Source organism: Maniola hyperantus, chromosome 6 (assembly GCF_902806685.2).
Source record: "Maniola hyperantus chromosome 6, iAphHyp1.2, whole genome shotgun sequence".
NCBI lineage: Eukaryota > Metazoa > Arthropoda > Insecta > Lepidoptera > Nymphalidae > Maniola > Maniola hyperantus.
This window is the reverse complement of record NC_048541.1, coordinates 11,284,551-11,297,199: the sequence shown is the minus strand read 5'-3', so window position 1 is coordinate 11,297,199 and position 12,649 is coordinate 11,284,551. Positions and strand designations below refer to the sequence as shown.

General features: G+C 39.0%; 1 protein-coding gene across 1 annotated transcript; it reads right to left on the bottom strand.

Annotated features, from left to right (window-relative positions):
* Positions 1 to 435: 435 nt before the first annotated feature.
* On the bottom strand, positions 436 to 11,530 carry LOC117982819 (transmembrane protein 184C). The gene is made up of 6 exons (XM_034969244.2): positions 10,990 to 11,530; positions 9,545 to 9,784; positions 7,648 to 7,929; positions 7,147 to 7,255; positions 6,086 to 6,260; positions 436 to 4,887 (listed from the first exon to the last, which is right to left on the bottom strand). Exons 1-6 carry the CDS (start codon positions 11,250 to 11,252, stop codon positions 4,625 to 4,627), a joined length of 1,332 nt encoding a protein of 443 aa, XP_034825135.1. The 5' UTR covers positions 11,253 to 11,530; the 3' UTR covers positions 436 to 4,624.
* Positions 11,531 to 12,649: the final 1,119 nt, after the last annotated feature.

Genomic DNA, 12,649 nt, shown 5'->3' with positions numbered 1-12,649 from the left:
GAGTTGTTATCAAAATAGAAACTGCACTTCTACTCAACTACACTCTGAACGTATCATACGTATGACGTTTTGTCGGTCTCAACGACAGAGACAATGCTCTACAAATCCTCTATCTCCTTCTAAAGGTCGATGTACATTATTTTCTGCCGCGTACTGTAGTTATAAGTACATTGCGCCTGATTTTGTTATTATGGGGCATACCGCCACGTATGCAAAATTGCAGTTTCAAGAATCCCATAAATGATTCAACCAATCACTTGATTGTAATAATGATTGATACATATTTTCCGGAATCGACCAATAAAAAACATTTATTATACCGCCAGTACCTATGGCAGGTACTACGACAGATTTTTTCGAACTTATTAATCCAATTTCTATTCACAAACAAAGTGGTCATTCGTTAATCGTTAGGCATAGAGAAAAACCGTCAAGTATAGAGAAATATCATTTTATTCAAGAAACTTAACAAATACAATCAGTATCAATATAATAAAATAAACGAATATCACAATTCTAGCTTCAATACCTATACAGTGCCGACATTTATATTTATACATAATATACCTACGTATAGTCGAGCCATTGCGAACGTGCGAACCGGGTCATAAATCATTTTTATCAGACCTCTTGCTCGCTCTTAAGAAGTTTCGAGACGGTCAAGCGGCTTAACGTCAAGCACATAGATTTTTACTTGAGTCAAGCCTTGGTTGACCGATTACAATGTCTGCTTGATGATTAAATCAAGCATTTACATGATTGATGCGATTTTATTTTTTTTGCTTGACGCGACGTTCGTGTCAGCTTGATCAAGCATAGCTCATACTGTCAGACATGGCGGACGTTGACGCTTCGTTATGCGTCAACAGCGAAAATTATAGTAGCGAACAATGGAGCGGAAAAGAGTTTTTATTACTCTTTTCACTATACAGAGACGCCCGCAACTCTGGAAAATAAAATTACCCTCGTATTTTGATAAAAATGACTTTGCTTGACCACCTCTGGACTACCTATAAGTACGAAATGAGAAAAGTGCCTTTTGCTGCTTGATGGGCGCATCAATCCGCTTGACGGGAGAATGAAGCGCGCATCCAGCAAAACAAATCTACGTGCTTGACGTCAAGCCGCTTGACCGTCTCGGAACCTCTTTACAAGCCTTATGGAACTGGAACATGATGCTCTCGTGTTGTGTGGCTCGCGATACGGTCAAGCGGGCTTGACGTCAAGCACGTTAATTTGTTTTGCTTGATGTATCCGTCAAGTGGCTTGATCACGCAAACGGCACTTATCCCATACATCGAACACTATCCGAACGTCGCATCGAGCAAAAATATAAAATTGCATCAATTACGCGTCAAGCACGTATAATATATGCTTGACTCAAGCATCAAGCAAACTTTGTAAACGGTCAAAATGCTTGACTCGAGCAAAAATCTTAGTGCTTGACGTCAAGCCGCTTGACCGTCTCGTAAATTTTTTAATACGTAAACTAATAGTAGGTAAACTAACAAGTTGGGCCTTTGAAATTAAAACATAAAACTTATAATAATTAATTATTATAAGTACAGAGACAGAAAATTAACAAAACAAAATATTAGCTAGGTATCACAAATTAAAACAGAAATATATCTAATACACATTATACACATATTGTACATCATAAATAATAAATTTATTAACTAAATTATTATGTATTGTGACTTGTACTATACTTTGTTAGATATAATATGTAGTGCATAATATTATGTAATTTCTTCTAAGTCATACATCATAATACAGAGTGATGTACGTATAGTCCGCGACAGGTTGAGATGGCAATCGGGAATATATAATACAATGTGATGTGATAAACAGTAAATTTCTAAGTTATTTACATAAATATAAATCTATTGCTAGTTAACTTAAAAAAAGCATTTCATAATACAGTTGTTATTATACCTATTCCTAAAATTATACAGAATACAAACACATTGATTATGTAGGTACCTAATTATCTGTATATAAAAATATATAACATCAATTAATTTATAACTATGTATTTCAAATGCAACTAGAATATTTAGTTACATAATCTCGTAAATTAGTATATATTAAATTTAGTATACCAACAGGATCTCAACAGAATACACAAACTTATAAAATATGTTTGTTTAACTGACGTTTGTAAGATCTATGGGAGTTTAATTTAGAGATTTGTGTATAACTGAATAAGCACCGGTATATTGCTTAAGTACTTACTTATTTTGATAATTGATTTTTAATAGGGTAATTATAGTGGTAAGTATATTAATTAACTAGCTGATGCCCGCGACTTCGTCCGCGTGGATGTAGGTTTTCAAAAGCCCATGGGTACTCTTTTATTTTCCGGGATAAAAGAAGGCAGGTCATGCCTGTCGTAGAGGTGATGGCCGTTGGAGCCGGAAAGTCGTTGAGTGGAGACCGCGTAGGTAGGCAAGCATAGTGTGGGACGCCCTCCAGCACGATGGACCGACGATATAAAGAGGCTGGCGGGAAGTGGCTGGATGAGGAAGGCTAAAGACCGGGTGTGGTGGCGCTCTTTAGGGAAGGCAGTCCAACAGTGGACGTCCGCAGGCTGATGATGATGTAAAAAATCACGTCGATCCGTTGCATCCCTCACACGTCCCTATCCGTCTTCTCCACTCTTGTCTCGCTGGCGAATAAGTTTGGAATAGAATAGGATTTCGATGAAGTGCGTGGATTTTTGTGAACGGAGATCAATCATGTAGTCGTGGTTTGGTGCAATAGTAAATGGTACAATATTAATTCACCATCAACAGTTCCTAAAACCCCATAGATTAGGAGTGCAGTACCCTGCAGCATCAGTATTGAAGAGTTGGAACTTGAAGTTCAATAATGGTATATATGTTTGGCATCTACAATATTAAGTATTTCACAATCAACAGTGGCTTAGGAATGCACTACCCTGCATCATCAGGGTTGAAGAGTTGGGATATGGAGTTGAATCATGAAGTCGTTGCTTGGTAGGTACGTAAGCCATAGTTTATACTAAGCGTAACTTTTATACCAATTCAACATCGACTATTCTTTGAAAAGAGCAACCGCCGAGTTTCTTGCTGGTTCTTCTCGGTAGGAAAGGCATTCCGAACCAGTGGTAGATGCATCTGACTATTCGTAAGTACTTGTAAAAGTTTATTCGAACAAAAAAAGAATGAATGAAATCGGACTACGCGTTAATGAATTACAACTCAGTATACATTTTAACTTTCATCCCCTCTCCTACGGGAACCATGCTGAATTTCGGGATAAAAAGTATCCTATATTCTTCCTCATAGTATGACCTCAAATCGTACCAAGTTTCATTGGAATCCATTCAGTAGTTTCAGCGTGATGCGCGGCCGTGATACAGACAGACAGACAGACAGACAGACAGACAGACAGACAGACAGACAGACAAAAATGAAAAAAATTACAGTTTTGGGTTCAGTATCGATTATAGAGTGCCCTCGAAAAAAAAATTTCAAAATATCTTCAATGTACAGAATTTGACCTGTTACAGTTTTATTATAAGTATTGATTATTATTATTGATACAAACATACTCCATTTTGTAGATATTTTTGTCTATAACTAGATGATTGTCTAGAGATGCCTATTCACTCTTGCCTCGAGGATAACTTATACTATAAATGAAAGGGAAGACGGAGGAGATTTTACATACAAAACATGTCTCTACTGTTCATATCACAAAAAGACAGATCGAAAAACATAGTTAGAATAATTCATAGTTTAGGATCACTTGTGTCATCAGAATGATCCAGTAAGGGCTCTGTGTATAGGTCATTGACGCTGACTTCATTGTGTGCTCTAGCAATCTCCACGGAGGGATGTTCCGTGGGCTCTATGATGAGGTTAAATGCGGAGTTGGAGTCTCACTATTGCACTACGAATTAGAATATTTTATACATTCATCTCATCATTCATACCTTAGAATCATATCTGTCATTGAAATTTTGATTGCTTCATCTAAAATCACTATTGCACTTTCTAGTCCAGCTATTTAGAATTCCGGCACAATTCCGTGTAGAAACAAATAAGATGTAAAAAATAAAAATTTTTTTTTTTCAATAATTATAGATAAGATGTCCCAGTTTAATAAAGCTTCCAAGTTAGGGCCTTTGTGCTCCAATCCGTGATTTTACGGATCCGTGAACAAATACGAATCGAATGTACGTATTTGTATGACGGCCACTTCGAAGAATCACGGATACGAACCGAATACGGATGACTGCACAAAGGCCCTAGCCTGCTTCCATCTAAGATTGCATCATCACTTACCACCAGGTGAGATCACAGGCAAGTGCTTACTTCTAATGGAATTTAAAAAACGCATTCACACTAGGATCACTCCTGTCATCAGATAATTTTGTTCGATCTGAAATTTCTATTTCGCTAGAAATTAGCATATTATTTTAAACATTCACATTTTTGGATCACTATCATCAGAATGATTCTGGTTGATCGAAAATCATTATTGCACAAAAATTAGAATATTTACTCATTTACAGTAGGATCACTTGTGTCATCAAAATGATCCTATTAGATCGGAAGTTACTATTGCACTATAAATTATAATATTTATTCATTTACACTTTAGGATCACTCCTGTCATGTGAATGATCCAGTAAGGGCTCAGTGTCTGAGGTCAGTGACCCTGTGGTCATGGTGTTCTCTAGGGAGCCGTACACGGAGGGCCTGACCTCGACGGAGGGCGGTTCGGCGGGCTCTATGGTGAGGTTGGGCGCGGAACTGGAGGGCGCGGGCTCGGCCACGAGGCGGGTGCTCTCGTCGTAGCCTCGCGCCAAGTGATACATCGATTTACCGCGTAATCTTCTGCTGAATGAGCTCCCTGTATTGAAGAAGCGAAAAGTTAAAATAAACCACATTTGCAGACTCTCTGGTAACTGGACAATATGTCAAAGAAGTTGTTTGTTGAAATCAATACTGCATTTACTGTAATAAAATAAAAAATGATGTAGTGTACCTACATGTGAGCTAAGCATTCATATTTTAACTGTGTTGCCGTACATACCAACAACTCCAAGATGCTCGGAGATGTCCCGCTTGACATCAGACACGTCCCACATGGCCAGGAATGAGCCCAGACAAGACGTGGAGTCGTCGTCTGACGTCATGAACTGTCGGTAGGAGAAGCTGTAGTGATGTGCTATACATACCAACAACTCCAAGATGCTCGGAGATGTCCCGCTTGACATCAGACACGTCCCACATGGCCAGGAATGAGCCCAGACAAGACGTGGAGTCGTCGTCTGACGTCATGAACTGTCGGTAGGAGAAGCTGTAGTGATGTGCTATACATACCAACAACTCCAAGATGCTCGGAGATGTCCCGCTTGACATCAGACACGTCCCACATGGCCAGGAATGAGCCCAGACAAGACGTGGAGTCATCGTCTGACGTCATGAACTGTCGGTAGGAGAAGCTGTAGTGATGTGCTATACATACCAACAACTCCAAGATGCGCGGAGATGTCCCGCTTGACATCAGACACGTCCCACATGGCCAGGAATGAGCCCAGACAAGACGTGGAGTCATCGTCTGACGTCATGAACTGTCGGTAGGAGAAGCTGTAGTGATGTGCTATACATACCAACAACTCCAAGATGCTCGGAGATGTCCCGCTTGACATCAGACACGTCCCACATGGCCAGGAATGAGCCCAGACAAGACGTGGAGTCATCGTCTGACGTCATGAACTGTCGGTAGGAGAAGCTGTAGTGATGTGCTATACATACCAACAACTCCAAGATGCTCGGAGATGTCCCGCTTGACATCAGACACGTCCCACATGGCCAGGAATGAGCCCAGACAAGACGTGGAGTCATCGTCTGACGTCATGAACTGTCGGTAGGAGAAGCTGTAGTGATGTGCTATACATACCAACAACTCCAAGATGCTCGGAGATGTCCCGCTTGACATCAGACACGTCCCACATGGCCAGGAATGAGCCCAGACAAGACGTGGAGTCATCGTCTGACGTCATGAACTGTCGGTAGGAGAAGCTGTAGTGATGTGCTATACATACCAACAACTCCAAGATGCTCGGAGATGTCCCGCTTGACATCAGACACGTCCCACATGGCCAGGAATGAGCCCAGACAAGACGTGGAGTCATCGTCTGACGTCATGAACTGTCGGTAGGAGAAGCTGTAGTGATGTGCTATAGCAGCTAGGAACATCTCTATACATATAAGGAAGTCCTGAAAGAGAAACAATTCTTATAAATTTCATTCCCCCGGTATCCCCTCTGTATGACATGTAAAATTTAAATGACTGTTTTTATTTCTATTTTTTTCTCTTGTTTTTGTATGACTTAATTAATCTACTTTTTGAATATAATATAATTTTAAAGATTTTGTAATTTATATGTACTTACATGTTTCTAAAAATTTAACTGTAATGTGATATTTAAATATTCATACACCAATATTTTAAGGTAGAATGCATAAGGCTCGCCAACTAATTTTATAACCATTATGTCACCTGCATTCTTATGAATAAATTTTTTTTTTATTCAGTCTGATGCAATGGTGTGTGTTTCTAAGAGGGAGGGCCTGGGTTTGACTCCATGGTAGGCCATTTTCGGAATTTTATAATTAAACATAAAATTCAACGTATTTATGTGTACACATAGCAGTTATCCCATTATGTTGAAATTTTGTACTGTTGTTGTTGGGACTTAAGGCGCTCGGGTATAATAGTACAAATTATCAATTTTGACTATCAGTAAGCGTTGCATGTTACCTATTCTGAATAAATAATTTGACCTTGAAAGGAAAAGAAACCTTATAGGGTCACTTCGCTGTCTGTCTGTCTTTCTATCTGTCTGCTAGCCTTTCACGATCTATCCATTCAACCGATTTTGACGAAATTTAGTACAGAGATGAGTAGAAATTTGGTAGAGAGATTTGGTGAAGGACATATGCTACTTTTCATCCTGGCAAATCAAAGAGCTCCCATGGGATTTTTAAAAACCTAAATACACGCGGACCAAGTCGCGGGCATCATCTAGTATAAAATAATAAAAACATTGTTTCATTCGGCTGTAAAATTATGGTTCATGATGCATTATATATTAAATCCTACCTGCAGTTTGGAAGATATGATTTTTATCTTGTCTTTATCAGTCTTATCTATGTCGAATATTGTTGATATCACGCCACAGAACACCAAAATATTGATAATTACTCCTTGGCTGGAAACAAAAACATTTTGATATACTTTTGGAAAAAATCATAGGTTAAACTTCTTTATATAAGGTCCAGTTTGATGACAGGTGGCTTAAAGATCTCATAGAAACAGACATATAATTTTAAAACGAAGTTTTATCTCTAAGTCTCTAAATTAAATTGACAGATTGACAGAGATTTTCTTTTTCGCCAGGGAGCTGAACATTATGAAAGGGATAGCAATTAATTTAGACCTGTCATTTTTCAGATGAGGCGAATTCTGTTTCACACATTTTGGTTTCTCTAAAGCTGGTGCAACTAAATGCATGAGCTTCATAAAAGTAGGTTATTTCAAAATTGCACATAAAAACTTTGTATATTGGCCTAGCCTTACAAAAATTATTCAAAAGCTACTTACAAGAAAGAGAAGAACACAACAGCTTTAATACATAAAAACTTTCCGATTGGCTTCATTGGTTTCAACTCCTCCTTATTGGCCTGATAGAACAGCACCAGGCAGTACATCGCTACAAACTGAGACAGATTGTTGATAGCTATCATGTATGGGAAAGCCACGTCGGGGCTGAAGTCACTCTCCCCGTAAACCCCACAGAGATCACATATCATTGATATCACGGTAGTCAAAGGCCTTACTAGCGTGTACTGGAGTATGCCATGCTTGCAGTTGTGGACAAATTCCCTGGAAAATATGACAAGTAATAAAGGAAAAGGTGACTGACTGACTTACTGATCTATCAACGCACAGCTCAAACTACTGGATGGATTGGGCTGACTTTTAGTTGGACATGAGTTATTATGACTTAGACATCCGCTAAGAAAGGATTTTCGAAAATTCAATACAGTGATGAACAGCTATATTTAAACTGCCCTTGGACAATACATCGAATTGCCTGGAGGTTGCTTAAACGAAAGAACAATACATACTTATCATGTACATAAGTAATTTGTTTATTATTTATCAATACTTATAATAAAACTGTAACAGGTCCAATTCTGTACATTGAAGATATTTTGAAATTTTTTTTTCGAGGGCACTCTATAATCGATACTGAACCCAAAACTGTAATTTTTTTCATTTTTGTCTGTCTGTCTGTCTGTCTGTATCACGGCCGCGCATCACGCTGAAACTACTGAATGGATTCCAATGAAACTTGGTACGATTTGAGGTCATACTATGAGGAAGAATATAGGATACTTTTTATCCCGAAATTCAGCATGGTTCCCGTAGGAGAGGGGATGAAAGTTAAAATGTATACTGAGTTGTAATTCATTAACGCGTAGTCCGATTTCATTCATTCTTTTTTTGTTAGAAAGGGGATATTTTAAAAATTGTTCCGTAAATATTTCAAGGTCATCGGCTTTTAACCGACTGTCAAAAAGGAGGTGGTTCTTTTTTCTACATCGATTTTTTCGAGATTTCTGAACCGATTTGCAAAATTTTTTTTTAATCAACAAAAAAAGTTTTCGTGGTGGTCACATAAAAATTCTGGATTCAACTCCTTAATCCAGATGCTGCAGGGTTACTGCCCGCCTGAGTTATCAAGATTCAGGAAGTGTTCATAGTGAATTCATATTGTAGGTACCAAGCAACGACTTTATTCTCAGACTTCAAGTCTCAACTCTTAAACCCTGATGATGTAGGGTACAGCACTCCTAAACTATAATGTTTCAGGAACTGCGGATGATGCAAAATTATTTTAGGTACCAAGCATAGGCTACATCATTGAACTTCGGATCCTGACTCCTCAATCCTGATGCTGCAAAATACTGAAGTCCTAAATCGTGGGGATTTTAGAATTTTTGATAGTGAATTGATATTTAAAAAAAAAAAAATTTGAATCGACTGTTAGGCGGAACGAAGTTCGCTGGGTCAGCTAGTATAAGATAAAGATATAAATTTGCCTACAAACAAAATAATAATAAGTATCTTTATCTTATAAATAACGATGATGATAAGTTTGAAAGAATAAAAAAATTTAAACAAGTAATATAATTGTTTATTAGCACCAATTGATGTTAGTTATTATATTATGTAACAAGCTGATGCCTGCGGCTTCGTGCGCGTGGAGTTAGGTTTTTAAAAATCCTGTGGGAACTCTTTGATTTTCCGGGATATAAAGTAGCCTATGTCAGTCTCCAGGTCTTTATCTATAAACATGCAAAAATCACGTTATGATCACGAATGAAGGACAAACCAACAAACAAACACACTTTTGCATTTATAATAAGTTCTATATATAATATAATTTGGAAAAAATTGTATAATATAATTTGGACTATATTTAGTTACTTACCGTCCCATTTCCCATGGTGCCATACAGCATAGTGGAAACAAGTGTTTCACTTGAGGCTTGGTCTCTAGCACTGCCTCCAAGTCCTGGTCCTCATTGAGATAGTTCAGCAGGTACTTCATGAAGTTGTATATCACATAGGCCTCATAGCATTCCCTCAGAGAATCCATATAAATTGATTGTTCTGGGAATTCTAAGCCTATCCATGCATTTAGGGCATAAATAGGCACCATCCATAATATCCTGAAAGTTAATGAAGAAATGAAATCTTTTATGTAAAAACAGGTTGAATTGAGATCCACCTCCTTTTTGGAAGCCGGTTACAAAATCACAAAGTGCTCATTTCATTTTTTTAGTGATGTAACCACAAATTCAGTTTTCAGATTTTTCCCTTTACTTGTGCTATAGGGCATTGCTACCTGCCAAACTTCATGATTCTAGGTCGAGCTGAGGTACCTTATAGGTTTTGATATCCTTGATGGGTCTTGACTGACACAACAGACAGACAATGAAATGGTCCAATAAGGGCACAACAGATGGACACGTTTAAGTGCGGAAACCGGCCCAGAGAGAAGAAGGGTTCCTTTTTCCCTTTTGAGGTACAAAGCCTTAAAAAGGAGAAACTGACTGACCAACTGTCATATATGTCATAAATCATTAATTGCAAAAAATCATCTGAAGTTTACAACTACTATGAACCAAGTTGTAATAAAAATATAGAAGTAGTTTTGGAGATATAGAAGTTCAATTTATGAACTCATGAAAATGTGTTCTATAGCTACATATAACTCGTATTGACAACCTCTATATTATTTATAAATTATTGTGTCTTTACAAGTACATAAATGTATTTGATGATTTTTTGCCATTAATGAGTTGTTACAGTAAGCTGACACTGTACAGCTGTAAATAAATAATTATTGCGGACTACAAAACCGCAGTACAGAGCTATAGAGAAGAAAAGAAGAAGCTAAAACAACTATATGTCTAGAAAGTTGAGATTATGCATGTTGATTTTTAAGAACAATAAATCGTGTATAGTCCGCGGCAATTGGGGTATGAGGCCGAAAAGCCCCCTCTTCACGCCCGTTACCCACGCTCACCCGCACCGGGTTAGTGTGGGGCTGTGTGGGTGTGGGGGCGTTTTCCTCGTCGATTTGTCACGTACTATAATTGCAAAGCTGGTAGTTGGTGTCTATACTAAGTGAATGAATGAAGACTTTTGTATATTAAAAAAGAGGCGGCCACTCCAAGATTTTGCATAGAAACCCAACTCTACATGATCGTACGCCCCCCTTCGTAATCTCGCGCCCCTAGCCACGTGCTTAGTTTGCCTTAGGGATAATCCGCCACTGTAAGAAGTTATGAACTAATAGTATGTAACAAAGAACACTCATTATCATTTAAGCATGTTACTTATACTAAGTAATAATAAAACAGTTACTTACCTAATTATGTGTTTTTGTAATGATGGCTTAGTGTAATGTACTATGTGTTGGGTGATCTGCCATACAGATATAGGCACCGCCATCAGCACAAATGCTCCTCCAATAAGGGTACCGCGATCAGACTGGGTGAAACCATTTTGAAGTGAATGGATTATCAGCAGTGGCACTAACACTATCACAAGTAAAACATAACTGGTAATAAACACAGGCCGAATCCAAAGCCTCCACTGGCTAAAAAACGATGAGACCGCCCTTGAACACATTGTACTCACAAAAATCTTTTACTTTTCTTGCTCATCTATCTAACAGTGTTCTCATTACAAGGGAAATGAATGGTTTCATGCACTGAAAACTATTCGAGTTATTTCGAGTTAAAGCGACTCATCTACTCTACAGCGGAAAATCTCACAGGACTATTTGTATGATAATGTCCATAAAACAGTTTAATGAAATGACGCTATTAATAAAACTAGTTTCGAATTTGCGAATTGCTAATTGAATTAAATTGTTTATCCTTTGGGTTACAATTTACAACGTAAACGTAAACAATAAGTAAACGTAGTGGTCAATGTTATTGGTCTGTGGTAGTGGTCACAGACCACTGACCAGTAATCCGGAGATGGGAGAAGTGGTGTATAACGTAGTGATTATATTACATCGACATAGGAGTTGTACTACGTAGTAGTACTTGCAAATTCTTTGTTATATTATTATACTCTTTGAATGATTACTAAACTAAAACGTAGGTAGTGATTACATTATACACTCTTTGGATATCCTGATATTCTTTATATCTTGGTCTCCGGATCACAAGAATCCAGGGCCGTACAACCAGTTTACAAAAACTCCGGATTATTGATCTGTGGTTTATGTTTTTAAAACTGGTTTTACGGCTTCGGATTCTAGTTTTTTTGAGCCTGACAGAGTCACAGAATATAATGCAACAAGTAGCCACTTGTTGCATTATATTCTGTGACTCTGTCAGGCTGTCTTGGCGCGCGGCGGAAATCGGAACTAACGTACCGTTTTTGGGGGTTGGTGTTGCTCGCGTCCGTAGGTTGTACCCCATTACCCTACACGTGACCCCCGGGTGGTGCTAAACGAGTAACATAGGTGGTAGGCTTCGGCCGTGGCTAGTGTAACCACCCGTCGAGCAAAGCCACACCGCCAAGCGATTCGTTCTGTGGTGTGATTCGTCGTGTCGTAGGGCGGTTCGTGTTCCGGTGTGATGCTCGTAGTAGCCAGTCCAAGGGGGGTGGGTCTGTATTGTTGCGCTGCGTTTAGAGACAGGACCCGATTTGCGAGGTGACTGCACCGGACGTCTCGACCTGGAGCCTAGCGGGATCCGAAGCACGGTTAACCGCTGGCCGACCGCAGTCAGTAGGGGGCCCAACTAGTAGGTTAGCCACCTATGAAAGGCTGCCCCGCCAACTTGCGAAAAATCCTGGGATGGCCTCCATCGCGCCGGTTGGCGACCGGTGAGAGGACCCGATGGCAATTCCCAGGGGGGTTCGGGCGTCCCCGCAGTCTCCAGTCGAGCTTTCCAGCAGTGTGGTCTCTTTAAAAATCGTGGAGTCTAAGAACGTAGCGCCTGGTACAACTGCCATTCCGCTTCCTATTCACCCCTTTTTAAACAATGAAACACAAACATAAGAAAAGA